Below are 17,993 nucleotides of genomic sequence, written 5' to 3'. Positions count from 1 at the left end.
ACCATGCTAAGTTTCAAATCCTACTCATGTACATGGTGTTACTGCAAACCTTACTAGATTGTATCTCCACCATGCTAAGTTTCAAATCCTACTCATGTACATGGTGTTACTGCAAACCTTACTAGATTGTATCTCCACCATGCTAAGTTTAAAATCCTACTCATGTACATAGTGTTACTGCAAACCTTACTAGATTGTATCTCCGCCATGCAAAGTTTCAAATCCTACTCATGTACATGGTGTTACTGCAAACCTTACTTGATTGTATTTCCGCCATGCAAAGTTTCAAATCCTACTCATGTACAAGGTGTCACCACAAGCCTCACTACATTAAATTCATAATTCCATACATAAAAAGACACCAGCAACTGTTCTCATAAAGCCCCTAGGCAAGCAAGATGACTAAGTAAGTTTGGCAATACAGAGAAGAACGTGCATGTGTTATTTGGAACTTGTCTTTTGACTTCTGTGCCTGAGACGGTTACTACTTCTCAAAACTTTCCAATGGATCCATCGACTCTTCTTGTGTCATAAGGTACAGTAATAGAGTTTTCTTAGCGTTGCAACTCAAACTGTGCTTTTGTTCTTGCCGCATGTCTCGCTTTATAACATCACATAACATGTCTTGCATGGTGTAGTTGTTAGTAGCACCTGTCATACCATTGTCATTTAGTCATATCAGTTAATGCATTAACCAAACAGGAGGCTTTCACAAGTGAGAAGAGCAATAATCTGCTGAGCACAGATAAATTATGCTAAGCAGAAGTGATTACCAGCCAAACCATAACATTTATGTTTTAACAAGACTGGTATTCTGTTACGTATTTGCTAAGCAATGTTTTCTGCTTATCAGCTTAAAGGTATTAAGACCCTATTCACATTCACAGCGCGCATACCTGCGTGTCTCCTGTCTGCCATTTTGTGTGTCAAAAACGTGCACAAAAGGTACACGTTTTTATGTACCTCCGAACAATACGCATCTACGATTTCTGCCTTTTTTGGGCAGTCCATTCCTTGTGTGCATGTTTTGACACACAAAAAGGCGGACAGGAGACGTGTGTGGATGTGCGCTGCGCGTTGTGAATAGCACCCATGCCCCGAGTCCTGTCTTGGTGCCCTTTGAAATGTCTCACATGCCCCACAGGGCACCTCTAAGAGGGAAATGTTCATTTCTAATGGAACATTTCAAGGGGCAGGAAGGCAACGACCAAGGGCAGGGTGGCAATTGCCTCTGTTGACTCTGTGAAGTATCAGGACTGGAATTGATTTCACAAAGAGCTAAGATTGATCTTAACTGTGAATCAATCTTTGCTGAGCAAAGTGTGATGTCGCAAAACAAATCACTATGGTGGTATTGACAACTTATCTTTTAGGATGAATTTGAACGCTTAAGTAAGAACTAAGCCCAGAGATTATTAAATCACTCAGCACCAAGATTCATCTTAAGATGTGTTGTCAATATCACCATAGTGATCTGTTTTGTGCCATCCCATTTTGCTTAGCAATCAAGATTGATTCTCACTTAAGATTTATCTTAGCTCTGTGAAATCAGCCCCTCCTGGCCTCGGAGGAAAAGTTTATTTCCGGCATAAAGAGATGCCCAAGATGGAGGTAGTCTTGCCGGTGTGTGTGCGTTGAGACAGAGTTTAAAGCTAAGGGTTATGCAGGTTTATTTGTGTCCATATTTCTGATTTTTCTGGCCAGCACTGTACCCCTGTGTCAGGCGAATGAGATTTATGGGCATTTAATATCTGAATACCACACTTTCTTTCTCTTTAGGGCATTTAATAGGTGTAATTTTACGGTGGTGGGTTTCAAGTCTATCTGAATGTTTTATTGAGCATTTTTTTAATTGCAATGTTTACTATTTAATACGCTCTTGTGGCACATGCATTACGGTCATTATGAGAACAGCTTTCTTAAACTGTAAATACACACAAACAATGCCATGGTTACTTCTAAAGTTTGTTTGCATCTTTGCACTCATACACTGTTGTGTTTTATACAAATAGTAACTGCTTTTAGTTATACATGTATGGTTAAAACCGAGTCATAGATTTAACCACAGCAAAAGCAATACGGTCAATATTGTCTGATAACATCCCCAAAGTATTGTTCCTAGATGCTTAGGTACCAAGAAACTACTGTTGCTATGGTTATAGCACTTTGGTTGTTATGGGTAAAGTACATTGTTTGCTACTGGTTTAGATCAATGTTTGCTGGCGTTTAAGACATATCATGTGATGCACTCTAAACCAATCAAAAGGTAGAATCCTTGTCAGGGGTGTTATTGTTAAGTATTGTTTACACGGTAACAACATTTGGAAATAAGTTCATATTTCCTGATTTGTTTGGCCAGCGCTGTAACCCTGTGTGGGACAAGTGAGATATATGGCCATCCCATTGTCTTCAGGAGTAAATAAATAGGTCATGTTAAAGGTTAAAGGTTAAAGGGCAAAGTGTGAAAGATACAAGGCTTTGCTTGGTGGAGGAATAATGTTAACTCTGAGCATGGTTCAATTTCTAAGACTGGTGGATTTGACCCTTTAAGACTGTGTCTGAATTGGCAGCTATGGCTTTGTATACGGCTTAATCGTTGTATCACGATGCATTGAAGCATGGGACTTCCTTAGTCAAAGCCGTAGCTGATAAGTCGGACACAGCATAAGTCTGCTCTCATCCAGCTTTCACAGCTCTTGTATAGCTTCTATAAAACCATCTAACAAATCACATTAATCCATAAGGTGTTTCTACCAGCACTGTGTTCAGCAAACCAAACCTGTATATTATGTACCGCTGTAATTCTTTCCAATTGTTTGTTATTTTAGAGTGAATAATAATGGAAACTAATAATCTACTTATGTCAACTTGTTTGTAGAGAATTATTTCATCATTGTGATTGGTATATTTAAATAAATTATAATCAAAACACAATATTTGTAAAAAGTGAACAATATAATTTCTGTAAATCAACCACTTTATCTTTGCCTTAAAGGGAGGGAGACCAACATCATTGTTAGTAGGCCTGTGGCTGTCCATGGAATTTTTACCTTTGACCCTGTTAGTGCGCGTGTGCGCCACACTGGATTTTAAAATCACAGTATGGTGATGATCGTGTCCTTTGTGATGGGATGTCCAGCGTAAGTGCATGTGTAGTAACTGGGTTAAAGTTCATAGTTCCATATACTGCTTCAGGACTGATATGATAACAACGACTCAGCCCCTTTAACTGTGAGCCATATTTCAGAGTGTTGCTTAGAGGTTGTCTTATTAAATACACCCTCTGTCTTATTCCCATCTCCACCAGTAAAAGTGTAAACATTTTTTCCAGACCTTTTAGAATTTCTTATACAAGGGCTAAATTAGTTAAATATTAGTTTTCACTTGGAAGAGTTGGCGGGGCACCCTGCGTAATGCACCCTCAAGATACACCACTGTTGTTGAGTTGTGGGATGTTCTCATCAGTGATGTTGAAATGTTGCTAGAGTTGAAGTTGTACTCTTCGTTTCTGTGATTTACCTATTCACAATCCGAGTATCGTGTGTACCGAATTATACCTAGCTATACCAAGCTATACCTAGCTATACCAAGCTATACCTAGCTATAACAGTTATACCTAGCTATACCGAGTTATACCTAGCTATACCTAGCTATACCTAGCTATACCGAGCTATACCTAGCTATACCGAGCTATACCTAGCTATAACAGAGTTAGACCTACCAGATGAATATCTAAATAAAGAACCCACTTGTAACATCATTATTTGTTTCAGTCTCTTTATTTCATTGTTGTTGCTGTACATACATTTAATCTTCAAATATTATTATAAACCACAAGGGAAACTTACTGGGTAAATTTTAAATAAAAAACATTTAATATTCCATACAATTATAATAGTGGCTTAAGTTAAATCCATCAATCGGCATGCTCAGGGCGCATCAACAATATTACCCCCGTCACTGTGCCGTTAATTTCATTCCTTAATCCATCTTAACTCCATGAGGATGGGGAGTATACAGCCTGTGCTACCCAATCTGTAGCACAAAGCTAAATCAACCACAAGAACCATCTCTGCCCTCACAGCTACACATTGACTAAGGGGTGAAGAGAAGCAAAAGTGTCTTGGGCTCAAGTGCACAAGTGTCTTGGGCTCAAGGGCACAAGTGTCTTGGGCTCCAGGGCACAAGTGTCTTGGTCTCAAGGGCACAAGTGTCTTGGGCTCAAGGGCACAAGTGTCTTGGGCTCAAGGGCACAAGTGTCTTGGGCTCAAGGGCACAAGTGTCTTGGTCTCAAGGGCACAAGTGTCTTGGGCTCAAGGGCACAAGTGTCTTGGTCTCAAGGGCACAAGTGTCTTGGTCTCAAGGGCACAAGTGTCTTGGGCTCAAGGGCACAAGTGTCTTGGGCTCCAGGGCACAAGTGTCTTGGGCTCGAGGGCACAAGTGTCTTGGGCTCAAGGGCACAAGTGTCTTGGGCTCAAGGGCACAAGTGTCTTGGGCTCCAGGGCACAAGTGTCTTGGGCTCAAGGGCACAAGTGTCTTGGGCTCAAGGGCACAAGTGTCTTGGGCTCAAGGGCACAAGTGTCTTGGGCTCAAGGGCACAAGTGTCTGGGGCTCAAGGGCACAAGTGTCTTGGGCTCAAGGGCACAAGTGTCTTGGGCTCAAGGGCACAAGTGTCTTGGGCTCAAGGGCACAAGTGTCTTGGGCTCAAGGGCACAAGTGTCTTGGGCTCAAGGGCACAGGTGTCTTGGGCTCAAGGGCACAAGTGTCATGGGCTCAAGGGCACAAGTGTCTTGGGCTCAAGGGCACAGGTGTCTTGGGCTCAAGGGCACAAGTGTCATGGGCTCAAGGGCACAGGTGTCTTGGGCTCAAGGGCACAAGTGTCATGGGCTCAAGGGCACAAGTGTCTTGGGCTCAAGGGCACAAGTGTCTTGGGCTCAAGGGCACAAGTGTCATGACCGGGATTCGAACCCACACCCTGATGACTTCAAGTCCAATGCACTAAAGTGCTTGGACCATTACACAACACTTAACTAGTCCGGCTCAACATGGCCTATTATCCAACCAATACTACATGCAAGATTATCAAAAATATAAACTTGCAGAAATATCATCATTAAGATTTAAAAAATTGTGACAAATGCTTGATGATGTCACCTATCCAGATAGATATGTCTGTTTATTTCATTAATTGGAATTTCATCGCCAGCAGGCATCGAGTCCATGGGACAAGCAGGCCTCATATGGGGATCTGAAAGTTAATCAAAAAGAAATGTCAGTTATGCAAAGTTATTTTGACTAGGATTTTGTTCAAGTTCAGAATAGACTTATTTTGATTTTAAAGACACAGGCCTGTCAACTGAGCAAACAACAATTATATGCCATAAAAAGTCACCTTAACACGTATTGGCATATAACCATTCTATTTAATGGATTTCCAGTTAAACTTTATAAAAAATAATTTGAATCTTACCTTTAAATGTTTTAATGGTATCAAGTGGAGGTGCGTTCCAAAGATTAAAAGAAAAAAAGAAAACTTGAGCGAAGACAAAACAGACGCTCAGGTACACTGGAATAGCAACTGCCCAATACCTGAAGAAAATGGGGGACAAAAAATGAAAGGAAAACATCTATCAACTTCTGTGTTCAAATTGACAGAATATAACTTTGATCATAATTGTAAAAAATACTGATTTTAGAGTACAAAAGGAACTTGCAACTATGACAAGACGTAGGTAGGACTTGTACTTACTTTTGAGGCCAGTAAGTGAGTCCAATGCTGTGAAGCCATGACTCAGGAACAAACACCCAAATAACGTACAAAACTGGGAAAGAAAGAAAGTTGACCGGTAAAAATGTGTAATATTCTATCACTGTTTAAAGCACTGAGGAAATAAATGTTCCAAGATATTATAAGCAGGTTACACTCATACAGGTAAACAAGTATTAGCAATTATGAGCACTAGGCCTTATATAAACAATTACAACAATCCTTGCTTTATAATTTTGTTCTAATACATAATATTATTATTACTATACAGGCAATTATAAAAAGTAGGCCTAGTCAAAACAGCAAAAACAAATTGTATTAGGCCCCTTAAAAAAATTAACATTTAACAATAAAAACATAGAGGAAAAGGGAAATATGGTAAGTGAAGTACTCTTACTAGGCCTACTAAAACTTGAGGTTCGTTTCGCTATCATAGACGAACATGAGACTAAGGAACAATTTAACCAGCTCACCAGCTGGTTGTATTATGGAACCTGGGCCCAATTTCATGGCTCTGCTTCTTACGACACATGCTAGCGAAAACTTTCTACGCTAGCTGTGTAAAAATGTAAGCGTAGAAATATAGAACGCCTAGTAACATGGAATACGCTAGCGCACAAGCCAAAATTCCCCGCCTACCCGTGAAATACGCTTGGCATAAAGCACGGAATTCCCTGCTTCTAGTCTAACTCTAAGCAGAGCCATTGGGCCCCTGGCCGATTTCACATAGAATGATCTACTATATGGTGATACTGAAATAATTGTGATGCGATGAAATGCTTTTTGTGTGAAATCGGCCCCTGTGTTTTGTGGGCCCGGGTGAGTTCCCAGAAAAAAAGAAACAATTTGTCAGATTCAGAAGGCTCTTTCTCCTCTCTAGCTGGTTAATATATACAATATACATGTTTATATAACACCCAAGCATATCCTTGCCATTTGATTGGAGGATTGTCCGTCACGTGATAACAAATAAAAGTACCATTGCACGCTGAGTCACTCACCGTGCTTTTTCGTTCCATCCGAAAAGTACCATTGCACGCTGCCAGCGTGCAATGGTACTTTTCGGATGGAACGAAAAAGCTGAGTAAAAACATCACTGCGTGCGCGTGTCTTTGTAACGCAGCAGTGTTACTGCAAGGAATAATATTAGTAAAATTACTAATACTAGCATCTGGGTTCTACAATTAAAAATTGTAGGCCTACGCTTTGTTTGTTTTGAAAGTTGTATCTTTCAATCAAAATGACAAAGATCTACTTGGATGTTATATAAAACAAATAATGAATGTTTTTCATTCGTGCAATGGTGCGAATATGTTCATTCGTTGAAAGCTGGAATGTTCCATTCAACTCGGCTCCGCCTCGTTGAATATAACATTCCATCTTTCAACTCATGAACATATTCACACCATTGCACTCATAAACATTCATTATGTGTATAACATTCCGATCCCCGCCCCGGATAACTTTCCGTATGGCGCCACCACTTTTTCACTCATTTTAAAAAAAAGGGATATATCAATTAGGTAAATAAGTTCCTATATTATTTTATATCGAATGAAAAAGTGGTGGCGCCATACGGAAACTTTTCCCCCGCCCCTCCCCCCATGCTGGAATTCATGGCCACACCACGCCCCGCCACCGCCCCCCCCCCCACGTTTGTTCGACGGACGTGACGGACGTGATGACATACACAGCCCCCATAGAAATTTCTACGAACCATGGAGGTAGAATTCTACCTCCATGTACGAACCAACAAACAAAGGACAAGGAATATTTACCAAATATGAAAATTGAGCAGAGGTAAAGAACAAAACCGTAAATTGCTCTCTCTGGCGTCGGTGCAGGGTTTATGTTAGACATTTCCCCCCGAAAGCAGCATTTCCTTTCAAACCTATCGCCCCATCACCACCATTCCCGATCTTGCACTCTCGACACACACGACTCACGGCAAATCAAAAAATAATGTGAAAGGTATAACGTAACCAGACTACTTTGGCTTGCACAACGACTGTTCAAAAATAAATATAAACTTAAACAACAAATTAATAACATTTTCAGCGGAATAGTATGTTTTATTAACCAGATAAAAGAATGGCAAACAAGATTGTACTTCTATATATATAACTGTAAAGCTGTATTATTTTTTATTTCAAATGATTAGTTTTATGGAAATACATTGTTTTCTAAAACACGGTACGTGAAACAGTCAATAGAAACAGTTCAACTGGTACTGTAGTCTGGTACCTAGAAGGTCACCCATCGAATGTACGACGAATGTCTGGAACAAAATAATACTAGGTAGGTGGGCCATACAAAAAAACAGTCACTGAACAACAACAGGATTGTGAAAACTGCAAGTGCAAGGCTCTAAATATGGAAGAACAGGAAGAAGAAGAAGAAGAAGAAGAAGAAGATGAAGCAGTGCAAGTAGTTTACAAATATGAAAATATTTATTGGAGCGCCCCTCGAGAAGATGGCACTCGCATAGCAGTTGAAGGAATAGGAGGTATGCATCACACATTTCAACTTCAAGTCAACATGTTCAACTTCCAACCAGTTTAATTTGAACTAAACAAGTCAAGCTTTAAAAATGCTTTAAGGTAGTGCTGGTATACTACTACTATTCATAACTACTTTCTGTTGAATTATTAAATATATTTTAAAGGAAGTCTTGAATAAAAAAAGAAACGGCTCTCACTCACTGGGTCTGGGAGTGTATACTGATTACTGTAATGTGTAGCTCAGTAACCATGGTAACTAGGGTGATGTACTCAAAATTTGACATCTACTACTTATGTTTGATAATAAATAATAAACTTATAGTAGTATGAAAGTAGACACAGACAGACCCCAGATGTCAATCTCCACTGGAGATTGACACCAGCAAGGGTAAACTAACAAATTAAGGAGTTCACCGCTCCAGTTTACATCTTCAGGTGCTCCATCCCACCCTCTCAACAGTAGACTTTGCAGACTGGAGGGTGACATGGCTCACCCTGGGTTTTTCTTTGCCTTGGGCAGGTCGGGGACACAAGTATCACAATCTTGAAGTGGAACACCCCGCTCATAACAACACTGGAGTTCAGTGCTCTCAATGCTTTGATCAAGACACTTCACACTTATTTTAAAGCAGTTTGCTAAAAGAGTATTACTAATAATTAAACTACAGCTTTAATTCTCAATATTGTTGTCTCGCAGACTGGGGATTAAAAAGGAGTCTCGAGAAACCGTCTTCCAGCAGTGCGAGAGAGGAAAGCTCTTCATCAAAAGAACCAATTACCACTAAGAAAATGAAATTGGAAAGTAAAGCGGAGAATTTACCAAAACGCAAACCTCTTAAGATCTGTGGAGTTAAGGAACGGACTAGAATCGGGTTAGCTGCAGCTACTCTCAAAGAATTACGAACTAAGATTCAAGCCCAGTTTCCCTCACCCAGGGACTTCAAGATTGTATTGGAAGAGGACTGCACAAGAATTGATGAAGAAGATTATTTTAAGACTTTACCGGATAACACTGTCCTAATGGTTGTGACTGAAGGCAAACAGTGGACAAGAGGTAATTTAAACTATAAAGTCTTGTCGATTGAGTAGTCAAAGCAATAGCTGGGTTTTACATTAGACCCACTTACTGGGGAGCTGAACTCCTTTTGTTTCAAAATTTGTCATTATTGACCGATGATGATAATGTTATTCTAAAAGGGAGTACGGCGCCCCAGTAACTGGGTCTAGTTTTACATAATCTTTCAAAGTAGCTTTTCCCGTACTACTGCACCTGCATATAATACCCTCTCTCTTTTTAAATTGTTTTAATTTTTCTTTACTTCGAGTGGCCATTTGGCTTTGCTTGATGATTTGTCATGAAAAAAACAAGAAAGGCAAAGACCTGCCAAGGCCTCTAGATGTAGTTCACTTTGATGTTAGTGTGTAACAGAAAATGTCAAGGTACAACTCTCTTCATTCTTTTGGTTCAGGTTTAAGTTATCAATTTTATTTTCAAATTTTTCAGCATCTAGTTCCTTGGAAGAAGAGTTCAGCATGGGCTTTGTTGAAGTTGATGGTAAAATGAACCAGGAAGAAACCTCCCAGAGACTGGCTCAAGTCGCAAGAAGAATCGCTGAAAATCCTGCAATTTTGGCATTTCTACCTAAGGTTGATTTAGAGGTATGCATACTTACTGCATGGATCAATAACTAGGAGTTGGACATTTGCAATGTGAAGAGACAATCAAGTATTAGGTTTGCAGAGACGCCATGAAATAAATGCTTTCTATATGCCCTCCATAGTCTTTAATTTTTTCACAATCAGATGGGAACATTTCTTTGGAGGCTTGGTACGGGTATGAACTTGATAATATAATAAAGACATTTGTAATATACCTAATGCAAAAGCCTCTAAAGAGAACAGTAAAATATACAATAAGTGAAAGATAGCAGATTAAAAAAGGAAAAGTCTGGCGAAAATGCAAAGGAAGACTTTTCCAAAGAATTGGAGCAGGGGGTGAGAAAATGATCTTTGACCAATGAGTGAGCTCAATTGGAAGTAATCAATTTAAATTTTTAGGATTGCTCATTCTATATTTCCTATCTTTAATTCAATCACCAGATCATGGCTGATGCAGACCTAAATGAACTCCAAGTCCTACTTTGTCAGACAAAAGACAAAGCTGAATTTATTCAAGATGCATGCGAGAGACGTCTGTCAGACATGATTGCATCAGATGAAGCCATTGAGCTCCTGAAACTTTATCATCGTGTGAAGACGACAAAGGGCGAAACGCTTTCGCAGGCGGAGGAGGGCGGATCTCTTTCGCAGAAGGAAGAGGGCGGATCTCTTTCGAAGACGGAGGAGGGCGGATCTCTTTCGAAGACATAGGAGGGCTGATCTTTTTCGGAGACAGAGGAGAGCAGATTTCCCAAAAGAGTTACAAGATCAACCAGAAAGAAGGCAAAACTTACTTTATAAAAAGTACTAGAGAGACATTCTTCTAATGTAGTCATCTCTTAGACTGGTCTTATTAATTTTTTTATATAATGGATTCCTGTTATAAAAAGGTAATTTGGATAAGAGGACAGCAAAACAAAGAAACATTAAGCAGAAATGAGAATTCAGACTTCAGAATGTACTCTTTATAAGCAGCGCTCTATATATTTGCTCAAGTGTATAGTATAATGGTTTAGTGTGTACTTTGAGAGTTTGTTTTTAATGGGATACACATTGTTCATGATTCCCCTAAATGCCAAATAAATTGCGATTTCCTTGTTTAATTTAACCAAAATCATACAAAAACAATATTGGTGCCAGAGTTGATATTACATTAAAGGAAATGCACCAATGGACAGATTGTTGCACACAGAGAAAAAGAACATGATCTAAATATAGAGAAATAAATGTATTTAAGCTTTTATTGCCAATTTTGTAAAGGGGGACTGTCGCCATGGCCACATCAGGCCAGTGGCTGTACATACTAAAGGGGCGACACCATTTTGTGCATTGTGTTAGAAATCATTATTCCATACAGGCATGCAGACCTACTATGATCATGAACACAATCAATCCAAATTCACAAAACAGAACTTTGCAAACGGTTCTAATAACACATGGAGGTGACCAACTAAAATGACATTTTAAAGTTGGCAACCATTTAGCCCGTCTGTGGGCGAGTGAGTGAGTGAGTTAGTGACCATTACCATCTTTATAACGAGTCAGTTATCCGATAAAATGTACACAAACATTGAGTATTCTTACAAAGTATAACCCAACCTTTAGAATCAATATTATTGTAATATTTTAAAAATGCCTGTTCACTGTAAAGATTCATATTTTTATTATACAGATTTGAAAGTAAAAAGTACTAAAAACAATAAAGTAAACTAAGTTCAGAATAAGTTTGTTTTGAGTTAATTCTAGTTTGCTGTCCAGATTCCTATTTTGTGTTATGCAGATTTGACACTAAAAAGCACTACAAACAATAAAGTAAAATAAAGTCAGAGTAAAGTTTGTTTTAAGTTAATTTTGTGTACATATATTTACATCATAGTCAGTCAACACATTCCTCTTCTGATTCAACAATCTATAGACACAACATTTCAGATATTAATCTGGACCCATTTTCATAGAGCTGCTTAGGCACAAAATGCAGCTAAGCATACACAACAAAATTCTTACAGAAAGCAAACATTGAAAACAAATCTTGTTTTAATATTTCAACAAGTGTAACCAAACAAGGCTTTGACGATGACTGATTTGTATACATGAAAAAAGACATGGTTAATGGACCTTCACCATGCTACCGCCATCTTGGTCACATTCCCAGTATATCATAACAGTAAAGGATGCTGATATTAATTGTACAAAAAGGAACCAGTCTATAGTGCATTCCAGTCTCAGCTTGGCTGCACTGGTTTGAATGGTAAAAGAAGTCAAGATGGTCGTACCATGATAGAGGTCTATAAAGGTTCTAAAAGCCTTTGGGCAACCCTTTGCAATAATGTATTGTTACTCTTTGGCTAAGGTGTCTGGCATTGAGAAACATTGACCTTTCAACTTTCATAGTCTGGTTCTCCAGCTTGCAGTCGTCCTATGACATCTGATAGCATCTGGTTGCACATTGCAGCATAGGGGTTCATCTGGACGACCTGTGACCTTGCAAAGGTGCTACCCAGGCAGGCAGCTTTCTTGAAATCTTCTAAGGCATCCTCATTATTTCCTTCCAGTCTTCTGATGAGGCCTCGTTGTGTGTAAGCCTGGCAGGCAGCCTTGCTTCGTCCATTGCTCAGCTCAATGGCATGGTTCAAATCTTCAAGAGCTCCTATTGGAGGGGGAGGGGTAATAGGAAATGTATAACTTATCTTGACTAAATTGACTTATCAGGAAATCTTAGGTGAATATACAATTGGTAAATAGTTTCTGTATATACAATACATCTAAGCAGCATGTTCTGTACGATTTCATCAAAACTTACAACTAATATGCAATGTTTTTTATCATTGGTTACCTCATTTGATTACATTTTTCAGAGGTTTAGCTGGAATGTTTTTTGTGTGCAAAGTAGGTGATATGAATTACTTTCTCCTCCATTTTTAGTTTTAAAATATCAAGCAGGACAGAATTCAGTATTTTGTTTACAAACCGATTATATCCCCCCTTAAACGTAGGGCTTGCGCTCTGTTGTTGTAGCATGACGCCCTCTCTGGTGAGACTAGTACAGCTTTATTGAAGAAGTCTATGGCTGAATTCATATCACCAGCTTCTGCCTTGTGTACTCCTTGAAGCTCTAAATCTCTAGACTCTCGGACTTCTTCACTTTCATCATTTTCTGATCAAGAAAAAGGAAGATGAAATAAAATGGCGGCCATAGAATTATGTTTACAAAACTCAAGGCAAAAGAGAGGTCCATGATAAGTACTTTAACGGAAATATAAACTTATAAAAGATTATAACATATTGAAGCAGGAGCTAAAATGGCTAAATCTAACTTAAAGTAATTTTTAGCTAGCTACAGATTAAAACTAGAAATGACAAATTTGTTACTTAACAATAAGAATGAGGAAAAACAGAAAAATTACAAATATTCAAAATGAATAAACAATGATTCTGAAACTACAACCATTAGCCAATGAGACGTTTTTTACTGACCTCAGTGAGGGTGCTATTTAAGATCTTGATAATATGCAATGTGTATTGAATATATAGTTGCGATAACATAACCCTCCTCCTGACGGTTGAGAGGAGGATTATGTTATCGCAACTAATGGAGTTCGGACGCTGAATATTCACAGTTTTGATGACACGGGTATGCTGAGTGCCATGTACCAGCATCATGTATGTAGCCTACTCTGTAGGCACATGACCAGCACATTTTGGAAAAAAAGCTGTGGTGAAGCATGGAGGGAGGAAATACCAAAAAACCAAAATTAATGGAGTTCTAATCTGGGAACAGTTTGTGTATGACGCCACTACTTTTTCATTCGATATGAAATAGTGTATAATTTACCTCAATGAGATTGAAGTGGTGGCGCCATACGGAAAGTTATCCGGGCGCTAGCTGTTCTCCTTTTTAACAATATTTTTTTGACCACTTCGGTTGTACGGACTAGAGTAGTGCTCTCTGTCACAATACAGTGAACTGCCGATTTGGCTATGATTTCTAACGTAACAACCAGCCAAAAAAACTTACACAAAATTACAAAAGACTATTAAAAACAAGCAAATCTGGAGAAAAATTTACTTTTTCACTTAGATTTTTATTAATAAATTGTTTGTTTTGTGCATTTCCCTCCTCTATTATTGTCCTCCAGAGTCCGTGGTTGTTATTTTGCAAAGAAAAGCAATCTCATGACATTGGATCAGAATAAGAAAAATACAATTATTGTAGGCCTAGGTTAATAAATTATAGGCCTAATTTTAAATGATAATGTAAAAAAAATAAAACAAGTTAAAAATAAAACAAGTTAAAAAGAAATTAAGGATTTTGTCAAATAAATTGTTGATTATAGTGGGTATATTTACAACACATCCTCAATTGTAAACTTTGTAACAATTTAGCCCATGGTTGGGCTTCATTTATTAAACCAGAAACAATAGAAAGTGGTTTCTTTGCCCATCCATTTGCACATGTCCAGTATTGAAGTGAATTGCCTTGGATTGGAATGTAAAAAACTTTTCTTTTATTTAAGTGAAAAGTCCGAAAATGTAACAAATTCCCAAAGAAATAATAAAACATGATTTACCAGGTGTTTCATCAACAACTCCTTGGGGAACTTCACCACCTGACGGTAACAGAGGATTGAAAATAGCGTCTAAAACCGCTTCATCGTTCGGCCGTTCTTGTTGTCTGTCGGCCATGTTGCATGTTGTTGTCGTTTTCTCTGAATTAAAAAAAAAGTGTACTACGCTACTGCTGAGAGCCAGACTTCCATTCCCAAAACAAACTAAACGGCTGTTTGCTGTTTTGGATATTTCTGTTACAAGTAGCTTCCTAAAATTAACATAAAAACATCAAAAACAAACCAACAAGGGTTTTTTGAAAGTGAGAGAGAAATACGAAATCCATCTTACAACAACAAAATCAAATTTAAAGCGTCAAATGAATTTTATACCCATTTAGTTTTCAGCTTAATTTCTTCAAACAGTAAACAGTAGCCCGAATATGCAGACATTGTAGTCTGGTTCCTCTCTAAATCGTTTCACTGTTTTCGTCCATGCAACTCAATCGCAAGATTCTTTCATTTTTGCTGTTCCTCAACAACGAAAGCAAAAACTGTGAGTGTGATGGAGAAAAATGGTGAAAATTCAGACGATTATGTGTGGGAAAGCTGGGAAGAAATGGAAGATAGTGGGGTAAGAAATACTTTTTTTATGATCGGTAAATCAGTAATTTTCTTGAATTTACACAAACCTGAAAAAAAAGAGTTAAAACATTATATTTTATTGTCATTTCATTGAACTGGGGCTGCCGATTTTTCACCTCGATCCAGTCAGTATTTAAACACATCATTCAACTTTCAAGACTAAACGTTAACTAACTTGTGACGTTTTGTGTTTCTCCAGAACAACTTGGCTAACATTGGGTTGTTGACCTCTCTTGTCTACTCCATGGAGGCTTGACAATATCACTGACCCTGTTTCTGTCTGTACGGTTTGCTTAGGGGCGGGGCTGGTGGGGGGGGGGTCAATTGCACACTGGTGAAGAAAACACTATGGTCAGAGCATTTCAGAGTCGATTAAATACCTTAAAAGTAAGTAAAATAACTTTAAGAGTTGTGCCTTCTGGCTGGTTGAGTTTTTCAGTCTAGCAGAAAGATTTTGATGCCAATTGAAATGATGTTTTTTAAGACAACTTCAAACCAAAAAACTCTTTTTTAGAGTCTATGTATGAGTGGGAGACTCCTGGAGGGGAAAACAGCCTGGTTGAAGATAAACATCTTTATAGTTCAAGAGTCTATTCTTTCCAATGTTTTACCACCGGTTACCTTTCAGGCATTGGAGCAGCGTCTCGAGAAGGACTTAAAGTCTCGTCAAAAGATGACAGCAGAAGAAGACGGCCCAGCAGCAGGAAGTCAGTCACAGGGTCGAATTGTTCTCCAAGAAGACTCGTCCAGGACGTCTTACCAACCACAGCTGAAGATCCTCAAGAGACCTATGGGGTCGGATGCAGACGCTGGTGATGCAGGGAAGAGCACGAAGCATGATTCTGTGGTGTGTGTCTTTTCCCGTCTTCAATCACAAGCCTAAGGACCTTGTCTTATGAGGCAATTTACAGACAACCAGTTCCAGGCAATCTCATAGAAGAGAATATCCATTCACATTTGGATGTTGAATGTTCACATTATTTTTTGGGTGAAAGGACAACTGACTATTGAGTTAACACATCATCAGTTCCATTCAGAATCGGCCACAATTTATGGTGTAACTGCAACCCTTTTAAGCTTCTTTGTCAAAAGGGGGAATTCTTAGTCATTATTGAGAAGTCACTTTTCCATAATTATTGAACGATGTTGTTTTTATTTCAAGGCCAAGACGAAATCATTGGCAGAGAGAGAAGCGGAGTATGCAGCAGCTCGAATGAGAATAATGGGATCAGCATCAAGCAGTTATCCAGACGAAGGTCAAAGGTAAACTTAGAGCTTAATCCTCTTAGTCTTAGTTTTCATTTTATTGTGAGCTCTCTGTTTTCAACCCTTACACCTTGTCGTTTGTACATGTTGTGATGCTTTAAGTTGCAACCCTCGACCTCGATAGTAGTTACTTTAGTTCCATGAAGTCTTTTCTGTCTGACTTAAATAATCGGAAGGTCATTGGTTAAAATTCCACTCCAGTAGTATTTCTTTGTTCAAACCCAAATCATTTAAAGTTAACCCAGTGTACTTTTGCTTGCCGGTTTATTATTTGGCGATAAAAGCAACACAGGAATCAGTTGTTGTTTGTTCTTTTGTTCCTGCAGCAAGCAAGCAGTGGGCCAAGCCAAGTCATCTAGTAAGAATGATGGAGAATCAACACAGAGCAAGGGGAAAAGGTAGCACATGGTGACTACAGACTGCTATGGTTAAATCAAAGTTAGGTTCAAAATTTTGTTTGACTTAATTCCAGTATTTTGGAGGCATGATGCAAACAGTTGCCAATCAATGCAAACTTTCAAAAAAGTTGCTTACTGAAATGGCGTCCAGTGCACATTATATTTCAGACCAAGTTCCCACCTCGTGGGTCCCATTTCTTGGAATTGTTTAGCAGAAAATATTGCCAAGCTTATATTGACAGTGTACCAATGACCAACAATATGAATAGCAAAGTATTTTGGCTGGAAACCTGTTTCGTTAAAGGGATGCTGCAGTGAATTAAAATAAAACAGTTAATTTTGCTGTCATTTTATTTCTGATATATGTATTGAACCTTAATAAAATGTGTTTTGTTTTTTCCCGACATATCTCACTTGCGTAATTAGCGAATAAGTCATGCCCCCCCTTTTGTGGATTGTTACCGCCCCCCTACCATCGACGTCACGCCGGCAATTCAAACATATCGTCGGCAAAAAGAGTCTGGTCCCTAACTACACGCGCCTAGGTACCAGGCCACACAATGCACACGTCTCTATATGCACACAGCCAGGAGGCCCGACAGCTCGGGTTCCCGACATGACGTCACATGAAGGCTCCCTTTTAGGGGCGGGGTGGGTTCCCCTAATCTCTTGAAAACCACTTTTGAAATACTTGCGCATTAAATAAAAATAGAAAAAAAATATTTCTGGTTTAAAAAGTCATGTTTAATCGTTTAAATAAAATAAAAAAACACTGCAGCCACCCTTTAAGTAACTGTTTTCCATGCTAAGCCAATTTTTTGCTAAGAATCTTTGAATCTATTCATTATTAAATATTCTCACATCCCTTCAGAATCTGAGAAGTATCCTATAAATGACAATTAACAGGCTACGAGTAACACTGAGGCTCTGTACACCATGAACTCTGTTTCTTTTGGCCTTGGTGCCCCTTCAAATGTTTCCCTTAGACTCTCAGATTGTCTAATAGAAGTGCTCTTTACAAAATGAAAATGGCATTCACTTCCCAAAGATGTGATTATAGGCCTGAATTTTCCGTTGATCTGCTCGCACATTGGGTTGTACAGTATTTTTAAGTGTATTCTTGTTTTTTAGTGCTAACCATGTTTTTGTTTTAATTTATTGCATGTGAAAGATTTTAATTTAGTGTACATAAGTTTTAATGCGAAAAACAATA

The 17,993-nt window shown here is 38.7% G+C and overlaps 4 protein-coding genes across 4 annotated transcripts; 2 read left to right on the top strand and 2 right to left on the bottom strand.

Moving 5' to 3' along the window:
- Positions 1-4,663: 4,663 nt before the first annotated feature.
- LOC117302196 (phosphatidylinositol N-acetylglucosaminyltransferase subunit P-like) lies at positions 4,664-7,707 on the bottom strand. Its single transcript, XM_033786012.1, has 4 exons — positions 7,546-7,707; positions 5,750-5,822; positions 5,471-5,589; positions 4,664-5,248 (listed from the first exon to the last, which is right to left on the bottom strand). The coding sequence occupies exons 1-4, from the start codon at positions 7,625-7,627 to the stop codon at positions 5,151-5,153; spliced, it is 372 nt and encodes a 123-aa protein (XP_033641903.1). The 5' UTR covers positions 7,628-7,707; the 3' UTR covers positions 4,664-5,150.
- Positions 7,708-7,937: 230 nt separating this feature from the next.
- LOC117302194 (DNA fragmentation factor subunit beta-like) lies at positions 7,938-11,761 on the top strand. Its single transcript, XM_033786010.1, has 4 exons — positions 7,938-8,273; positions 8,966-9,322; positions 9,773-9,927; positions 10,369-11,761. The coding sequence occupies exons 1-4, from the start codon at positions 8,141-8,143 to the stop codon at positions 10,636-10,638; spliced, it is 915 nt and encodes a 304-aa protein (XP_033641901.1). The 5' UTR covers positions 7,938-8,140; the 3' UTR covers positions 10,639-11,761.
- On the bottom strand, positions 11,155-14,624 carry LOC117302195 (tetratricopeptide repeat protein 36 homolog). Its single transcript, XM_033786011.1, has 3 exons — positions 14,496-14,624; positions 12,896-13,081; positions 11,155-12,574 (listed from the first exon to the last, which is right to left on the bottom strand). The coding sequence occupies exons 1-3, from the start codon at positions 14,608-14,610 to the stop codon at positions 12,306-12,308; spliced, it is 570 nt and encodes a 189-aa protein (XP_033641902.1). The 5' UTR covers positions 14,611-14,624; the 3' UTR covers positions 11,155-12,305.
- Positions 14,625-14,953: 329 nt separating this feature from the next.
- Positions 14,954-17,129, top strand: LOC117302192 (SUZ domain-containing protein 1-like). Its single transcript, XM_033786009.1, has 4 exons — positions 14,954-15,105; positions 15,745-15,963; positions 16,279-16,379; positions 16,709-17,129. The coding sequence occupies exons 1-4, from the start codon at positions 15,037-15,039 to the stop codon at positions 16,782-16,784; spliced, it is 465 nt and encodes a 154-aa protein (XP_033641900.1). The 5' UTR covers positions 14,954-15,036; the 3' UTR covers positions 16,785-17,129.
- Positions 17,130-17,993: the final 864 nt, after the last annotated feature.

Source organism: Asterias rubens, chromosome 18, assembly GCF_902459465.1.
Source record: "Asterias rubens chromosome 18, eAstRub1.3, whole genome shotgun sequence".
Taxonomy (NCBI): Eukaryota; Metazoa; Echinodermata; class Asteroidea; order Forcipulatida; family Asteriidae; genus Asterias; species Asterias rubens.
This window is presented reverse-complemented; position numbering and strand designations above follow the sequence as displayed.